The sequence below is a fragment of the Pseudopodoces humilis genome, chromosome 4 (genome assembly GCF_049639895.1).
Source record: "Pseudopodoces humilis isolate 2021_Gansu_Grassland_sample_001 chromosome 4, ASM4963989v1, whole genome shotgun sequence".
NCBI classification, from domain to species: domain Eukaryota; kingdom Metazoa; phylum Chordata; class Aves; order Passeriformes; family Paridae; genus Pseudopodoces; species Pseudopodoces humilis.
In genome coordinates, this window is record NC_142203.1 from 29,924,880 (window position 1) to 29,943,807 (window position 18,928).

Below are 18,928 nucleotides of genomic sequence, written 5' to 3' on the forward strand. Positions count from 1 at the left end.
GTCTTGTAGTATCGAATTTTAACATTGCTGCCAAATCTCCATTCCCTTATCTCACCTTTGAGTCACTTTAAAGCCCCATGGATTTGTTCTTTAATGATTTTTCACCAAATCTCCCACAAAGTGTCAGCCCCAAGCTCCTCCTTAGCTCTGCTGTCTGGTCTCCACCAGCAGCCATAAGCCAAGAGTGGAGAGAGTCTAGGTTTACCAGAGGTGGCCAGTCCATTTGAATGCTTCTCCAGCTCCATACTTCTCAGATCTAGTGATGACCTTCATCTGAAAATGCCCCCAGTTGCCACGAGATAATACTCAGCTTTTTTTCGTGTGACCTGCCTGACACTGAAATTCCATGTCCTATGGCATTCAGAGGAAGATCTGCAGTTACCTCCAAAAATACTGCTCCCAGCTAGGACAAATGAAGGGATGGAAGATACAAATAGGGGCTCTGCCAAGCACTGGGCTCAGTGCACGTCCCCTTGAGGTGAGCAGGATTATGGCCCAAGTCACTGGCATCATCTCAGCTGCTGACAGGAGAGAGGAGGGAGTTTAGAAACACCCAATTCACCCAAACACCTGTTTGTTCAGGCTGAAGAAGCCTGACAGGTACAAGATCAGACAAACTCGGATATCAGTTTCTATGCCACCTGTTTACCAAATGTCTTTCTGCAGGGCATGCAAGCTGGGAGAAGCTCAGGAAGTGATCCACTGGCACCACTGAGCTTCCCTACAAGCTCACATTGGTTTAAGTACTCAGAGATACATTTGATCCACTTTTTTTCATCCTATCTGGCTGCTGTCAGATGTAGCTTTATGGGCACCAGAACATCATCCAAGGTGTTTTGGTCCCCTTAGAATGCACTCAGCCTGTCTCTATCAGTTAAGACATGGAGCCAGCTTCTCAGCCATTTGTTTTCAGTGCATCAGCGGTAGTTCTTTCTTGGCAGTTTCCCGTGACACACTGTGGTAATGAATGTTACAGGTAATGTACAGTGTAGCACTTTTCACAACACACCGAGTTTCACTAACCCGGACTACACCACGGCTCTCAAGGAAGCGGCTTGGCATGTCACCAGCTCCTCTTGCCCTAGCCAAGCTCTAACTTCACAGAGCAGCACAATTCTTCTGTTTAAGAATTCCAGGTCAATCTGAAAACATCAGCAAAGAACAAAAAAATCATAAAAGGGAGCTTTCAGCCTTTATGAAGTTTTAAAGTGATGCTTTTTTCATTGCATGATTTTTTTTCACTTTTCTCATCTAACAAGAGTCAGGACATGAGAACCCAGGCTCTCAAAGGTTTGCCTGATGCACAATTCAGTGCAATGTGTCACTGTGAGGACACAGGATTAGTGTGGTGGAAACAGAGACAAAAGGTCTTTGCAACAAAAGTCTTCCCAAATGTTTTGGGAAAGAGGAGTCCAGGATTGAAAACTCCAGAGAAAGAAATTCATTTTGAGACGGCAAAGAGGGTTCTCATATTTCTCTGACAAAACAAGAGCTCCTCAAAATGATGTGAAGTGAACACACTGGGAGATGAAAACAGGTAAACTTTGTCAACAAAATACAGCTGACATAGAATAAACAGAAAAGAGGAGGTTTCCAAGTGCTTATTGTTCACAGCCTTGTTTGTTCACTGCTTTGTTTGTTTTAGTTATACCATCATCTGTTTTGTCTAGGTAATCAAGGATCATTTTCCATTTTATAAAAATCACAATGATCCACAAAACATGCTTATCAAAGCTGCATTCCCTTTTTTTGGTTGTAAAATTATCCTGGGTGGGGTCCCAAGAATTACACATTCCAAATCCACATTCCAAGGGATGATCAGCTGGGCTTCTGCAGATACATCCTACATGGTTTTGGCATTTATAGTGAAGCTGGAGTTCCAGTGAATTCCCTGGCTGTGCCCCTTTCTTCCAGCAACTAGAGCTTTTACATGCCTTATTTTATTTACATATAAAAATAATTATCAGTGAAAACCTCTCGAAGTGTTCCCCTACTTAGCCTTCTTCCATCCAGACCAACTGCAAATTCTGCCATTTAAACCAGACTTTCTAGACATTGTTGTTGCTTTCATCTGGATTCTCTGTGATTAAGCCATGTCTGTCCTGGAGGACAGTGTCCAGAACTGCATGCAAGGCTCCAGCGGAGGCCTTTCTAATAGCTGTCAGAATGGAAAGTAACTCCACCACCTGCCTGATTCAGACACGGGCTGTGGACGCGGCCCTAGTGAAGTGCCATGCATTCATGAAATCAGAAAAACCATTCACAACCACCCTGCAACACTGACTGCCGAAAAACTGAAGAACCATGCAGCGTTCTGTGTGTATTAACAAATTCCACAGAGCAGGTATGTCTAGCACCTCCTAGGGATAGCAGACTAACTAATAATTATGCTATTTCACCGCTTGGAAACTTCAGGAATCTCAAAGCATTCAATACTGTCTATGCCCAACTGTTGCGACGTGCCTCAGGGGAGACAAAGAGTTACATTGTCCCACCCCAAACCCCTTGTGAAAGGCGGCCCAGGTGCTCTGATTGGGTTTGAGTCCCTGGGGGTTTCTCCCTTGCTGTGTTTTTAGTGGTCCCTAACCGTGCAACTCCACCCTCAAGGGTGGAGACCCTCAAGAGTTCTGTCCCTCAAAAACCCCTGCCTGGCCTTTGTTTGGGGCTCTTTGTTCTGGATCTAAGTTTGTTCCCATGCTGAATAAATGGTTTCATGAACGGGAGCCCATCTTGTTGGTGTTCCATGCTGGTCCCCAGAATCCTGCTGCTTCCCTGGACGAGATCCTGAGGTTGCTGACTGCAACACCCAATGTGCTCTGCATGTTTTTCAAAGCAGATCATGAAATGTGTCAAAGAGCACTAGCAGGTGAATTAGCAAATGTCAGGATCTTATGTGGGGTAATACAGCAATGCCACAAGCAGGTGTAAAATCATAGTTCTGCACAAGGAGACAGCAGTACCTGTACTGTAATGGACCAGTAGTGGAGCTGCTGAAGGCAGGGGTGGTACTGCGTCCTGGGAATGGAGAGACACGTCAGTGCAGCCCCTCTGGATACAGCATATGAGCGTAACTCAGCATGCAAGTGACTTTGGGTTGGTGTATGCTCCATGCATGCACAAAACAATTCACCATGTGAACAGTGGTGCCCATGGGTTTGTTGATCAGTTAGACTGCACTCTGTTTTACCAATATACAAAGCAGCCTCTGTGAACTCCAGTACCGAGCCGCACAAATGTGTGGGACTGTAGGAATGTGTCCTTGCTTCTGACCTGGGCTTTTTAACCACCAACAACCAAGGAGAGGGTGAGGCATATTTCAGAAGGGGCAGACAAGCTTGGAAACTATATTCAGTGTCTTGTACATCTGCCAGGGTCTTTTCTCTAATAGTAGAAGTAAAGAGTCACAAACTGCCTCATCAGTACAGAGGTACAAATAAACTTCTGGCAAAGAGCAGATCCTCAAGCCTTAAGGGATGCAAACACAGCTCAGGTACTTCTCACAAAACTTTAATTCAGTTCCAGCAGAATGCTCTATTACCATGAAAATGGCTTGTAGCCATCAGTGTGTGCAACTGTGAAGGTGAGATATGGTCTTAGACACAGGAAATCTCTCTTCAGGAGCTCAGGGGAGTGCTTGTCTCATTCTACTGTACTACGTCATTCAAATTTTCAGACTCAGATCCCATCCTACACAGAGGGAAACTTTGCATTGAAGTTTACCTTACAGTAGTTCACCACATGGCTTCGTTCACGTGCATTCTTCACCTTCTCTGCCATGGCAGCTGGGTGATTAATACGGAAATGACTATTGATTAATATGGAAAACTAATTACTATCTTCATTGTTAATACTACCTCTCTCTCAAGTACACTTAAGAGTCTCTGCCTCAGCCCACTTAAATATGGAGAGGACCATGTTAAGTAGCAATCTGCATTAGAGTAGCAGTTTGCTGTTTATCACTGCCCACTCTAATCATAAGGGCTCTGCTATACCCAGTGTACCTCCAGGCAGAGAGACACACCCACCAGACTTCCAAGAGGACTCCTTGTTGCTTAGCCCAGACCTTCTCCAGACCACCACCAGAATTAGACTAAGGGAGTGCAAATGTATGTCCTACATGTTGTAATAGCTTGTTTGCTCAGAGTATTTGTATGCATTTTCTCTCTCCCACCCTACAGTTACACATGCACGGCAGCTTTCGGTCTTGTTTCCCTTTCTGTCCAGTCTCCTGTACTCCTGCAAACAGCATTATAGCAGAATTTCTTAGCTTGGCCTGTGTCCTACTAGAAATACTACGCAGCTGTGCACAGCAGAAAAAAATCCTGTTGCAGGCATTTATCATGTAAAGTTTTAATACTGTGCCTAACAATCTAGAGGGACTATGGCAAGCAAATTTAAATTGACACAGCAGACTATGAAATATAATCATCTCTACACCTCCTTTAAATGTTTCTAAGACCAAAAATAAAGTAGGTTCTAAAGTAAAGACTGAAAATACTGTGTTCAGAGGACTTCAAGCACCCGTCTACACACTTACAGGACAGTGTTTTCTCCTGCCTCCGGGGAGCAGAAGTCCTCTGAAGTTTCTCAGAAGCATACATGAAAACAAGCTATCAAAGAAGAGGGAAAGGAATGCTTTGAATTTAGCAGCTGGTCAGGGGTTGGGGTGAGGAGGGGGGCAGAGAATTCAGGAAAGTGGTGTCACTGCTAAAGAACAGCAAGCAGAACAGTAAGTATACAAAGTGATACCCTTCTGTGAATGCTCCACCCCACAAATGCAGTATTCCAAACAAGGCACTATTCAAAGCTTACCAAGTTAAGGAAAAGGGAAAAAACTCAACAACAATGCACATCTCCGACAAAAAATCCAGAAATAAAGAACACTTGTTAAAGGAAGGACTACCCTGTAATGGCTCTGAGTAATAGCTATGAGATAAAAAGCGCTCCAAAATTAGGAAATGATCACAAGAACAAAATTGAACATTGTTTTATTGATAAATTTCAAAATAATTTAACTCAAATATTCTAGCATTACAATAGTAAACAACGTGAAAATTTTCAGAAAGTCAACAGAACCCAAACTTGTTAAACATCACAGATTTTTCAATTTTATCCCCATTATGTCTTCAAGGCCATGAGTAGTTATATTTCTCTTCAAAGCCTGTTACTTATTTTATTGCTAAGCTGCTACATTGCATAAGTGATGATTAATCACCCTTTGAAAATTCCACAAGACTTTGAGACACAAAATCATGAATCCATGTATCGATATGTGGAAGAGATGTGTCTACGAGAAAAGTCACTATTTTTCGATCCCAAGAGTTAGTGCTGTCGTTAACTGCCTGTATTTGTGCCACAAAAGGTTTCTTCTCTACAAGATTCCGAAACACTATTGATGCCTCTTCTGACCACTGCTGGTTTTTCACTCCTAGGACAAATGTGAAGCAAAACAGAAGGTCATTTATAGACGAGACTAATCTAAGTTTTTAAAGAAGTGGTGTGAGTTTAAATACAGATGAGAAAACAGACTTGAAAGTGCTAATGAATGCAACTTAAATCTAGAATAGAAACATAAGCTCACTCATCTCCCACACAAACAAGATTAATTATTACACAGACTAGGACATTTATTTTTTCTTGAAGTCTAAAGATATGGAGGTGTTTGCAGAAGTGAAAGGCAAATGTACTGACTCACTGAGCAATTCAGAGAATATTAGCTGCCTTGCATGACAAGGGCTTATCAGGAACCATGACAAGAAGGAAACTAAGACCCTTTCAAAACAAACTCTATCTTCAGCCTGAGTAATGCTGGCATTACTTGTCTGTTGGCCTTACTTTACATTTCCTTCATCTCAAAGCAGTATCAGTTACTAAAACACCTGCCAAATATTCAAGACCCAAGCTAGGCATAGAGAGGGCAGAAACAAAGAGAAATTATACCTAAATGCCTCACAACTGCTCTTACTTTTTTCAGAGCGGCATCCCACAAAGTCAAGTCTGCTGGAACCTAAATGGGCTGTTGAATACGGCTGCAATCCACCTAGAAATAAACGTCTCCTGCAGGCTTGGGATTCAGTTCCCTAGACCACTTCCGGTGTACAGCATCTAGACAAGGGGCTCAAATATCATGCAGGAATACCCAAAAGCCACTTTATGGATAAGAGAAGCGGAACAGCAAAATGACAATACTTTGCTTTTACTATTAGCAGAAGCTTGTCACTGATCAGACAACACAACAACACAGCTGCCTGCAGATGACAAAAGGAACTAAAAGCCAATAGTTAATCAATACTTCAGAAAGGGTAATTAATGCTAGGAAAGACTATTGTGGAAGCAAATGGAATTTTACAAGGAAACAGATCAAAGACTGAGGCATGAGACACAAAAACAGAGAGAAAAAAGTGGAAGAATAGCAGAACAATAGTTACTAATCTTCCAGGCTCAGCTGGCCTGCTTTCAAATATGAAGCATCTCAGAGGGAACTTAATTAGCTACTTGGGAGACTCAGTGAAGCAGGAAAAGCTGATGACTTGCAGGCTTGCTGGGCTGGATTCTCCAGAAGACAGACACAGCTGGAAATCAGCCACATTACAGCACTGCACGCCAAGGACCCCAGCCTGTGGTAGCACATCCATCACCCATCACTATGTTTAAAGTAACCCCCAAAGTCACACTGTGCAAGAAAGCAAGTCCATAGAAGGCACAGAGCACTAACTCTGTCACCTGTCACTTCCAACAAGCATATTCTGTGACTGAAATCTAGAGCAGTGCTGACCAAGCAGTGTCAGAAAGCAGCAGCTGAATAAGATGAGACATATACATCTGAACATAACACAGAAATGAAGGAAAAATTTTGAAAGGAAAGACAGCAAGGAGATATCAAGTTTTATTTTTTAAATTCTCTCAGATATATGCATGCTCTCTATGCGCCATATTCTCAAGGAAATTATCTTAAGTAAGCTTATTGAAAGCCCCATTCCCTCATGGAGTTTTTTGTTTGTTTGAGAAAACCAATATATTTCAGGAAGCTCTGGATTCCAAATATGCACTGGTGAACTGTAAATTACAGTAGGGTCAAGATACATACAAAAAAATCTCTAGAAATTCAGCCTCTAGATTCCTAACTTTATGTAAATGGTGACAATCAGAACATTAGGTTCTTTTCAACAGATACGTTATAACTTCCACACTTGGTAATACTTTGACTTTGTCCAGTTTACGTTTCTGCTCATCTTGTATGCCCACTGATGTAAGACTTTAACAAAAACAATTGCAAGTGCTTGATACCTACCTGCAAGCTGAGCTGTGATAGCTTGGAAAGGTAGTCTTCTGAAGGTATCCAGGAGTGGCTGTACTTTCTGTATGCTGACAAACTCATGTTTGCCATAGTCCAGCTCATACACTGACAAAAACCCATTTCTAAGTATTCCTTTTATTATGACCCTGTACCACCTAAGAGGGGGGAGAACAAGAACAGACCATTTGAATCCATATTCACACACTGTCTAAGCACCAGAAAAATAATGCACAATCAAAAGATCTTAACCAACATGTCTCAGGCTTCCCAAATCTGAATTTAGCTGAATAAAAGTCAACTATCCCAGCTACAATCTGGAAGCATGAAGAGACTGCAACCTCATTTTTTTCCTTAATCTCTCAAATATCGTTGGACATCTGCTACGTTAACAATGCAGACTAAGCAAAGCTAGGCTTGCCTAGCTTAGCAGAGTTAAGCTTGCTTCTAAAGATTTTAAGTAATTTAAGAGTCTACTTACTCATCTCCAATTTTAGCTGCATACAGCTTGTTTTTTTCTATGGTCACAGGTTTCGCTTCTGCCCTGCTGTAGTACAAGATCATTTCTTCCATTAGGGCGTACAGATTGTTTAGCTCATTCCAAGGCTGGACAATGAAATGACCGGGATGGCAGGCCACCGAGACGTAGATATCCATGAGGTCACCAGGCTTTGGCAAGGGTAGAGGAGGAGGCATATCAATAGTGGACACTGCACTGCTGGGTTCTCTGCCCGAATCAGGGAAACTCTTCTCCAGCTTCCCACTAGATAACTGTAGAGCTGAAACAGCATCACACATAGTTTTTGTGGAGCTAATCCCACTGGGTGTCACACTCAAGAAAACATCTTTCTGATGCTTCCACAAGTCTGCATTTTTGATCTGTCTATTGATGCTATGATCCACATCTGGGAAATTCTCTGGAGCAAACAAGTAAATGTGCGCAATTCCTTTTGAAGCATCCTGTTTAATCACCTTGGAACACAAAATACCATTTTAACAACAAGTTAGTAACTATTAAAGGCACAGCTGATTTTGTACAGAAGACTAAAGCAGCAACAGTTCATTGCATTTAGGCACAGAAACATTTTCAGTGTTCTCCTAAAGATATTAAGGAAGTTGTAGGTAATAATCTGTTCTCAGCAGATAGAAAGATAAAAAGCACCTGCAGCTGTTCCACTAATTTAAAGCAAATACAAAACCTGAATTGAGTTTTGTTCTGTCCAGTAGGTTCAATCTCAGTACTGTGCCAGTACAGTAGCCAGTGTCCACACAGATCTAAACAACTTATTAAATAATAACACCTAGTCCTTTCAACTGTCTTCCCGTCATTATAGGAAATGAAGCCTACTAAATTAAATGAAAAAAAAAGATTAAAAAAGCTTCCAAGTTTCTCTTATGTATAATTTTCAATAACATAACAGTATTTCCTATTTATCATCAGATATGCTAACATTATTAATGGAAAGCACTTAAATTTTGACAAAGTATGCAACATTCCTTTAGTGATTCTTCTGTTGATGTTCCTAGACAGGAATAAAAACTTTCTGCAATTAAAGCATGCATCTGCTGTCTATTATTTAATACAGCAAAAGTTAGCAGCAAACTCAAACTCTCTTGGAAGAGGATGTCTAGAAAAGCCACGTGCAACAGGTATAAGTCTCAGACTAGAGGTCTAGACTAAAGCAAGCAGAAAGGTTACAGAAAGAAGCAAAGCACTTTGAAAAAGTGTCTGACAGTAGCTGGAATCAAAAGGTTATGAGGAAATTACTTTCATTTAATCCGTAATTAGTAATAGATTTCCTTCAGGAGGGTGTTTTCAGTTAGTTAAACTGTCTAGAATACACTGCAAATGGAATGATTTTATCTCAAAGATTAAGAGAAATTCTAAGTATATAAAGCACATACTAAAACAAAGTGGATTAGAAAAAACAAACAAAAAACTGCTTTCAAAGATTAGAAGGAGAAAATGTTTGCTCACAAAAGGCATAACAGTAATTCAAGATTAACTCAGAAGTTGCATATTTTTATGTGCTGAAACATGACAACTGTGTTTCTTTCTTATCAGTGGCAAAATACCTCTAGCTGCATATTTGGGCTTGGACAGTAAAATGCAAAAAACTGCTGTTAAAGCTGCTAAATTCACAGCAGAAGGGAAAAGAGAAGATTCTAACAGGATTAAGCAAGGAAGTTTTATGACAAATTTCCTAAAAAAGAACTTTGTATAGAATTTATGTACTTTAGCTGGTTACAAACTTTACAAACACTATTAATGTTACACTTCTGTAATAAAAACCAATTTGATGCGTTGTTAGGCTTTTAAAATTGTTCTTCCAATGCACTTTTCACACGTCTATGTGATTTCAATTCTCATAGGCATTTTGACTACTTACTTTCATGCTAAACTCAGGACAATTTGTTACAGCATCTCTCAGCCACAGTACAGCATCTGGAGTCCACATGCCAGTGTTAGGAGGCAGATCTGCCAGACAGCATTTTAAAGCCTAAGAACAGAATTAAGTATAGAAGATATAATTTAGTAACATGAAAGCTGGCCCATAAGTTCCAATTCAGAGAATAATGCTGACAGAGTCAATTATGTACGACAAACAGAAAGAGACAGAGCAAAATGCAAATCCACTACCGTGACACATACTCAGCATCCACCAACTCACAGGACTACATTGTGATTTATTTCAGGCAAAGATGCACAATGAAATACACTTGAATACTGAATGCTGTGAAACAAAACAGAATTTCAGTACATAAACCTTTAAGCATCAGCACTACAGACACTGCCAAGAGACTGAATACAGGTTAACTTTAACATGTCTTTATACCTGCGGAGGTATTGCAATTACTTCTCTCAGGAATTGTGGTGGGATTTCTTTGAGCTCTGATACTTTTACAGTTGCAACTGTTCCATTATCCATAAACTGCACATCAAGTGCCCGTCTAGTGTGAATAATTTTAATCTGAAAGAAGAAAGCAAGAGCATAATTTTGAGGTTAAAAACCCAACAGAGACCCACACATTATAAAATATTTCATGGAAACTAAACATTCAGGTTGAGTTGAACCAAAAAAGGAGACATTTCTATGTGGGCAAACTCTAGCAGCTTTTTGAATACTACTTACCTCTACACGTGCCCATTTTCCTTTGGAAGGAAACAAGCAGATTTTGCCACAGAAAGGTAGCAATACACTGAACTCAGATGTCTGCTGCAAATACAAAAACAGAAGTCAAAAAGCACAGAGCTTTTTGAGTGCTATCTGGCACTCAACTAACCATTTCAAAAGCAACACATGGCATAAACAGTACTGAGAAGCAAAAGCTCTGTTTCAAATAAAAAGTATCTTTCCAGCTTTAGAAGCAGTTCTTATCACATTGCTTTAAGCTTCCCCAACTGGTAAATCTTTTAATGCCAAGCTCTGTATTTTACAGGGAAACTGGGAGAACACGAAATGCCAGGGGTGAAAACCCACATTTGGAAACAGACTAGGAAATCACCGATTACTTGACTTGAAAAGCAAAAGCATTTAACAGCTATGACAGACAGGTGAAGAAGCTCCTAGCTTATATTCTAGAACATACAAATTCTTGAGATATATAACAAACCAAATTTACTGCTGACTCAAATGAAAGTTTCATAGGGGTGACAGCCACCATGATAATTCTAAATAACGTAACAAGACAATGGCAACACTATAAAAAGTATGGGGAAAACTCCATTTGAAGAACAATCAACACCTTATTAGGTTTAAATTCTTGGGCAAAATAAGCTAAAACCCTTCAAATAAGCTGCAAAGCCTGATATTAAAAGAATCTGAAGAACAATCTCTTTCTTTGATAGCAGCAAATAGAAAATAACAAGCACTCTCTCCAAAGAATAACGACTCTTGAAACCCATATATGGCTGCCTTCCTTAGTGTCTTTGTGGTGCTAAATATTTCAGAGTTTTACACTTTCTTTCAGTGTTTGGCTTGCTTGAAACTGAATCTTGACAAACAAAATGTGTTCAGCATAAAGTATTTTCAGATGGTCACACAACAGGTCTAAAGCTCAACTTCTATAGCTAGAACACTTTGACCGAGTAGTTCCACAAGCAGTTCTAACAGGACCTCCAAGCATCTGCTTTGCTTGATTTTATTTTGTCAGGCTCAGCTGAATTACAAAATTGATTCTCTTAATTCTTACAAATTAGATTTTCTTAAGATTTCTTCTCTTTGGCCTAAATTCTCTTGAGTCTAGTAAGGACTGTTCCATGTGCAAATGGCTGGTGGAATGTCAGACTTCTCTGCCACATGCCTAATTTAAAGCAACCTACGACTTTTCAAAATGTCTCCTACACATCACTTTTATCTTTATACTAGCCACAACATTCAGAAAGTAAGGATACAAGGACAAGATAGGCAGAATCAGATATATCAGATCAAAGCCACTGAATCTCCAAAGAAGCCATGTTAAGAAGAACAGACCTTGATTATGCTGTTTTTACTGCCACTTTGTACAGACCTAGCTGTTTATGCACCTCAACTTCATAATGTAAAATTTCCAGAAAAAAAAACTCCGCAGTGTTTCCACAGGCTTTATACCAAACTCATGCAGTTTCCATTGGAAGCTTCCCATTAAGAGCCATACTGTTACTTTTCTAACTATTCAAGGAAAGTTGCAAGTAGTTACTTAGAGAGTGCCTGTGAAAAAGAAAGCATCAAAGGACACTTTTTACACTGAAAGATGCACCCCAAAACCCCCCAAACTAGAAAGAGAATTTTCAGCCTTTCTGAATAGTCTATGACTACCACAGAAACTTGAACTTATGTGCAAGGAAAATTATTGGTACTCTCTGAAAAAATGCTGCATTACTTCACCACTTCTCTCACCACAGACCTTACCTTGTAAAGAAAGTAGTCTTCAAGTTTCTGCAATATTTCAGAAAGTCTAGACAAGCCTTTGGATGGCACTTGACAATACAGGCTCCCATCAGAGGAAACATTGGTGACTCTGACATTGGTGTATAGTGCATCTACCTGCAACAGTAAGAGTTTGACAAGAAAGGGAAAAACAACCCACACAAAATCTAGCAAATTTCTGGGTACTGTTTTTTGTCCATCTAAGATCTCAACAGCCAATAATTTTTAATGATTAAGGAGACAACAGGACAATGGTACCTGTAGGTGCAGTTCAAGGGACTTGTCATACAATGCCTTCAGACAAGTAGCATTGATGTTGATATCATCTTCTCCAGAAGTGTCATAGAGAACAAGAAGAGGAGTATCACTCTTTTCCAGTATTTCCACAGCAAATATCTTGAAGCATGTCTGTGATTCCACAGCCTTTACTAGGACAGGATCATCACAGAAGGCCTCCAGTCCTGTAAGAGACACCATACCTTTTTGCATACAGAAGTTGTACTGCACCCCTACTACTTGCAATTTGCTTAATTTCTACCATTTTATTAAAGAAAGCCATCTTTAGAGGCAGGGCAGAATAGAAAATAAAAAGATCCTCCTCAGAAAGACTTGAGGCAAATGTGTAAAGAAAAATGGAATGCATCCAAGTATTAAAAAGCAACCAACCAACAAACCCCCAAAAAGTTAAGCTCATTCACAGCAATTTCACATATTTAAAATTTACTATTTTTAAAAAGTTAAAAAGGTCTATTAGTTTTAGAAAGGTGAATAAATTCCAGCAGAGTCTAAGAAGCCTGCAGGTATGCAAATACTGAAAGTGGAAGAATCACGTCAAAATAATTAAATAGGCTCATATTTAGAAATACTGCCTAATCTGGCCACAACAGATGCACCTCATTTATGAATAAAGACGTTGTATTAGTTTACATTGCTTCACACAACACATTTCCTTTACTTTAATGTTTCCTTTTATTTCTTTATGCTCATGTATATTAAAGGGACAAAGACATCCTTGTTAAGTGCAGAAACTATTAAGCTCCATTACAGCAGTACAGGATAAAATAGTCTTCTAATATCAAGGACTCTCTGTAAAACTCTTCACATCCTTTCTTCCTTCCTTTTCCTTCTTTCCATGCATACCCATGTCTGCTTTGACTAGCTGAGCTGAACAAAATCTATCAAACACATACAGAACTACTACAAACAAAAAGCAGAGCTCTCAGAAGACTCACAGAGGCTTCAACTGAGCTGTGCCAGCAGTAAGCATAGCAGAAAGCATGTGTGCAGTCAGCACTGGCTCTTACCTGCCAGTTTACATTTTGTAGCTTGAAAAGGAAGCGATCTGAACTGTTTCTGTAGTCTGCACACACTGCTGCTTTCAACAAACTCAGTGAAGCCGTGATCAACATAGTATACCTGACAACGGAAAAGGGAATTAAAAGCACAAGATCATGAATATTATTGTAAGTATGTTTTCTTTAGTCTAGGGAGAATGTATCCAGTTACCACATTCTCTATACAGCCCCAGACAAGTTACTTTTTGCCAGTTAAGTACGATTAATTTAATGTTTTCAGGAAAAGCCTCCTTCTCAAGATTGCTGTAAAATCATCCCCTCCAACTGTTCTACAAAATCTCAGCTTTAAACATGAACAGAGCTGGAAGAATTCTGCATATATTATTTCAAACTACATGAAGAAGGGTAATAAAGTTGCAACTTTTATTTACGAAGTTTTGAAAGTGTTGAAAAGTCAAATACCATTTAGGTGCCATTTTAAGTTTTGCCTATTGTTTTTACAGCATTAAGAGAATAATTTTGATTTAACCTTGTCTTTATAAATATTTATAGAAATACAGAAATATATATAATATATACATATAATATATATATATAAAATATATATATATATTATATTATATATATAAGATATATATAAAATATATCTATAAATACCACAGTTCATGCAGGAAACTAGTATGGAAACTGCTACTGGCAGCAAATAACTGTTAATTAATAAAGTTAGAGAAGGAAGGCTTTGATGGGACTTCCTACAACTTTTTTCCTAAACTCAATCCTGCAAAATGTCTGCATTGCAAATATTAAAAAGAGGTCTGAACATGAAGGGTATCATACTAACTTTCAGAAAAATACTCAATTCTAATACACATGCTATTTCAGTATTCATAAAATGGTTCAACTTTAAAGTCTGTTCTAAGCAGGGCTGGGTGACCTAACTGGGGGAAGAAACAAAAATGTTAAGAAGGTATTATTAATACTGAGGTATCATTAATATATATTAATATAGACAAGAAATAACTGAGAAGTGTTTTTTTGTATTTCTAATATATGTTCTAATTTCACTGCAGATGGCAATAAGAGCCTGTTTGGCACAGGAGTTAAGAGAAGAGTCAAATAATGTCAATGGGGTTTAACTAAAATGCACATGACTTAATTCCCTGAATACCAGATCTGTCTGGAAGGGGAAAATATACTTTTCTTTTTTTTTTTTTTGTGGGTGGGGGCATATTTAGTGCATGCTAGAGATACTTCAGTACAAGACTTCAGACAAGATCTAGGAGAAAATCAATCTTGTCCTTCCCTTTCTCTTCCTGTGTCCCCTTCAACCATTCCTCCTATTAAAGGTGCATTTTCAGTACCAAAGTGCTGTAGGACCCAGCCCCTTTTAAAACCAAAACCAAAACTCCCAAACTCAAAATATTTATGGAGAAAAACCTGAAAGACTGTTTAATTTTGTCAATCATGTAACTTCTATGAGGTCTTAATTTCTCATGTACCTGAAAACAGAAGCACTTCAGGGCAAGGAAAGAAAGAATACTAGTGCAGCATATTTAAGAATTGACTGTGTATCTAAAAAACAAGTCTGTCCCAATTCTTTCTCCAAGTGCCAGAAGATGTAATTGCTTGCCTTTACTCTGTTGTCTTCTAGAGAAATTATCCGGGCACGCAACCAGGCATCTTCTTCAGCATTTACTGCAACAAGTTGCCCAACACTCAGAGACTGAGCTGGTGGCACTGTACTGTTCTGACTGTAGTATGCTTTCATTTCATCTTCCATTTGTTCCTGGGCAGAAGAATACCCTTTGCCCACATACCTACAATATTTTACAAAAAAAAACCCAAAAAAACACAAGAGTTGGGATGCAGCTTCAAGAAAGCTGAATAAAAACATAAGAACATTTACATGCATATCTGAGTACATGATATACATTTTCTAAGACATTTGTGTCCAAATTCTTCTCTTTTTAGAAAAAAAAATATTACTCTGTCACTAACAAACATCATCTTAATCTGGTTTTCACTAAGGTTGATCCAATCTTTAAAATTATCTGTTAAGCCAAGTGCTGTTTACTCTCATACTCCAGATTTATTTTTATATTTGGCTGCTGACCTAATGGTTCATATTAATGCTGTTTGTGTTACACAGGTCTTCTTACATCAAGTACAATAACTGTCTGGAAAATCCAAATGGGAAGTTCTGAATGCTTCAGAAACAAGTCAGATTAGAGCAGACAAAAGGAAATATTGCCCACAAATTTGTATTAGTAGTACTGTTTCAGCTTGTTCATAGAGAGCATGATGCCACTCAATTCTATCATACAGTTTAGATTATATGCCCAGAGATAGTGCAGATATTGTAATATAACATGATATCATAGCTATGTTATAAAGATTGTTAAATCTGACCACATTCCAGGGAACTGATTTTCCTAGAAACAGCCTTTTTGTTTCTGTGCAAGCACTCCTCTACTTTGTAATGGAGATAAAGTGGGGTGACAGTCACATATGTGTTACTTAAAAGTTTCTTGAACATTTGTTTCATAAAGGTACCTAACAGACAGTTGGAGTAACTCAACATAAAGCAGAAGAATCTTTCAGAATTTCCTTCCTCCATCACTATTTTATTCATTATTTATTGTGAGAATTCAACTGCAGTATCTAGTGTACCATCCCTGCCTTCAAACACTCTGCTGTGAATGTCCAGCAAATATCTAGGAGTGTCTCTATCACCTCACTTTTATTGACTAGATTAGAATTCTCAAAACAGAAACAGCACCAAAGCAGCACCTTTCAGCTTTGCCTTCATTTGTACTGCAGGTGAAACGTTTCAGACAAAAAACTTAGCCACATACCAAGAAAGCAAAGAGAAATTGATTCATCCCTGAGATTGAAACAGGAATCTTGACTTCATTGGTTCTGCAAAAATCAACATCAACCAACAGATGCTACATAGCTCTGGTGTAGGTCAGCAGAAAGAGACTGGTAGGACATGTAAGAAAAGAAGAGCCCATGCACTCTTTCCTCACTACATGAACATTTCCTTGTCATAGCAAAAAACCCTAATCCCTTCAAGACTAGTTTCATCATATCAGGATAAATGACCTTGCCCATGAAGTACATGAGTAGTGATTTTTGTAACTAGAACCAAGAAACCACTAATTATCATCATGTACCTACACACATCTGACAAACTGAGAAACTTCAGTACTGTCCAAGAAACATGGTTCAAAATTTGGGAAGTGCTGTTTTGTAGAGAAATTTTTACATAATCATCCTCAGCTCAACAGTGTCATACAGTATTTTAATCCATGGTACTCAAGGCATTCATCCCAAATACTTGGCAAAAATATCCTTAAAATAACAAACTAGAAAGCTAACAACCATCACTCTATATCAACAGGAAGTTATAAATGATGCCAGAACTAAAATGTGTACAGGAAAGTTTTGTAGAGTTAAATCACACATGCTGAGCAGGCTGGAAGTAACAGATATAATGTAACAATCTACTTCTTACACTGTCCCATTAGACTAGGCTAATTAGGAACCAAATCAAGAAACACTAGTAGTTTTTTTGCTGGATGAAATGTTCCATAAGTGGAATCTGAGTGCACTGAAGTCATGCCTAGTTACTGTAAGTTATAGAAGTAAAAAGTATTTTAATAAGCACAAGAGTAATATCTGAATACTATATTGTGTTGTAGTGGAATTATTTTATAATTTTTGAATGGCAAATCAAATCTGCCTTGATTTTCAGACAAGCTAAAGCTAATGATATAAGTGATTGGTTCAGGACAGAGAAACTTTCAGAAAATTTCCATTTAAGCACACAAACAAATGGATTCTTAATTTTCATTAGCAAAGTAAGTAAATAATAAAGTCCTGAAACCTCCTGTTCATCTATTCTTTTCTGGCAAACCTGCACAATATGAACACATGGATTTAAAAATAAAGCAAGAAAGATAGACTCCAAAATACAAACTTGCCTAATCAGGACTTCATTAGTGTTTTTCAATTCTATCACCATGATGGACACAGATCCTTCTGATGGAATGGTAAGAGGAGGAACAGTTATGTTTTCTAGATACTGGTCCTTGGATTCTTCATACTGCTGTTCAGCTGTGGCCTTCACACCACCATGCCTCTTGACTTTCTCAGTGACATTCAGACTTTCATCAATGCATCTTTGGGGTTTAGCATAGAGGATCGCCTTTCTGGGGACTCCAGATACATAGTCCACAGTACATACATCTGACAGCAACTCCAGATTATTTAGAATGTCTTCTGGAAATTTTACTTGGTAAGCGTCTTGATACATTTTGGGAAGCGCATGAGCCCAAAGACCACTGGAGTACTTCAGCAAGATGCTAACAACTTTTGCCTTGAAGTCACTACTGAGTGATGCAGGTGTCGTCTCTGTATTTGGTTTTAACAAAGGGTCTGCCTTTGATGAAGAAACATTCTGAGATGCCTTTTCTTGCTCAGTATCATTTTTTGCTATTTTCTTAGCAGGATAAACAAGCCCATCCATTGGATCTATTCTGTGTATTTTCTCCACCTTGGAAAATAAAAAAGAGAGTCAATAATCAGTTGCATCTCTGAACACTAAACTGTTTTCCCAATTACGCTTTTATAGCATGCATTTTATACAGGCTTTGAAGAAAACATCCACAGGGAGCTAAGCTTGAGGCAGTTACTACAGGCTGGCATTTCCTAATGCTTCCTCCTCAGTTTTGAAGGATTCCAAACACATATAAGTACATCAGTAACAGGCAAATATATAATTATGCAATACAACTAGGACTTCCTTCCAAAGAAGTAGAGCCTCTCTTTCCTCCTAGGAGGACCAGAAGATGGTGATGCCCTTCACAAATGAACATCTTTTGCACGTTTACCTCCCCAACCTTTCCCAGAGGCAAGCAGATCATAAACAAAAGTTTCTCTCAGTTTACTGAGGAAAAAGAGATTTGATTCTATAATTCAGAAACAAGAGGACACTTGCCAGGCAGTGCTGTTAGGCAGGCTATCTGCTGTCATACTCAAGCAATTATTTTTCTTTACAAAAGTTCTGAAATTAAGGAAGAAATTTCTGGTTCATAATAAATTTCATAATGAAATTGCTTAGACCCTTTTAAATCATGCCCCCAGCCTCCTTTAGAAGCAGATATTTTGCCAGCCCCTACATATCCACCCTTTGCTAAGCTCAAGAATAAGCAGATCACATAGTCTGAAGTCGCAATGTTGAAAGTACTGTTTGAGAACTGTAGCCACAGACTCACAACAGAATTCTGCTTCCTAACGCTTTGCAGTTTCAACCTAGGTTGATCTAACCATATATTAGCAGGAATCCATGTAAAATTGAGATGACAAAAGGCCTTAATGTCTTCACATTGGCCCCAAAGCCAGAAAAATAAAGCTCTAAGCTAAAT

The 18,928-nt window shown here is 38.8% G+C and overlaps 1 protein-coding gene across 6 annotated transcripts in view; it reads right to left on the reverse strand.

Moving 5' to 3' along the window:
* Positions 1 to 4,972: 4,972 nt before the first annotated feature.
* Positions 4,973 to 18,928, reverse strand: part of TDRD7 (tudor domain containing 7) — a 46,981-nt gene continuing 33,025 nt past the window's right edge. For 5 of the 6 annotated variants that reach the window (XM_088054305.1, XM_005529957.3, XM_088054307.1 and 2 more), the window contains 11 exons: positions 17,486 to 18,057; positions 15,130 to 15,316; positions 13,509 to 13,620; positions 12,463 to 12,665; positions 12,187 to 12,321; positions 10,429 to 10,512; positions 10,132 to 10,266; positions 9,685 to 9,795; positions 7,776 to 8,266; positions 7,292 to 7,452; positions 4,973 to 5,428 (listed from right to left, as the gene is read on the reverse strand). In XM_088054305.1, coding sequence (XP_087910431.1) covers positions 5,208 to 5,428; positions 7,292 to 7,452; positions 7,776 to 8,266; positions 9,685 to 9,795; positions 10,132 to 10,266; positions 10,429 to 10,512; positions 12,187 to 12,321; positions 12,463 to 12,665; positions 13,509 to 13,620; positions 15,130 to 15,316; positions 17,486 to 18,057 — 2,412 coding nt within the window. In that variant the 3' untranslated portion in view covers positions 4,973 to 5,207. The remainder of the gene's footprint in view (positions 5,429 to 7,291; positions 7,453 to 7,775; positions 8,267 to 9,684; positions 9,796 to 10,131; positions 10,267 to 10,428; positions 10,513 to 12,186; positions 12,322 to 12,462; positions 12,666 to 13,508; positions 13,621 to 15,129; positions 15,317 to 17,485; positions 18,058 to 18,928) is intronic. The other variant, XM_088054309.1, reaches the window with a different exon arrangement.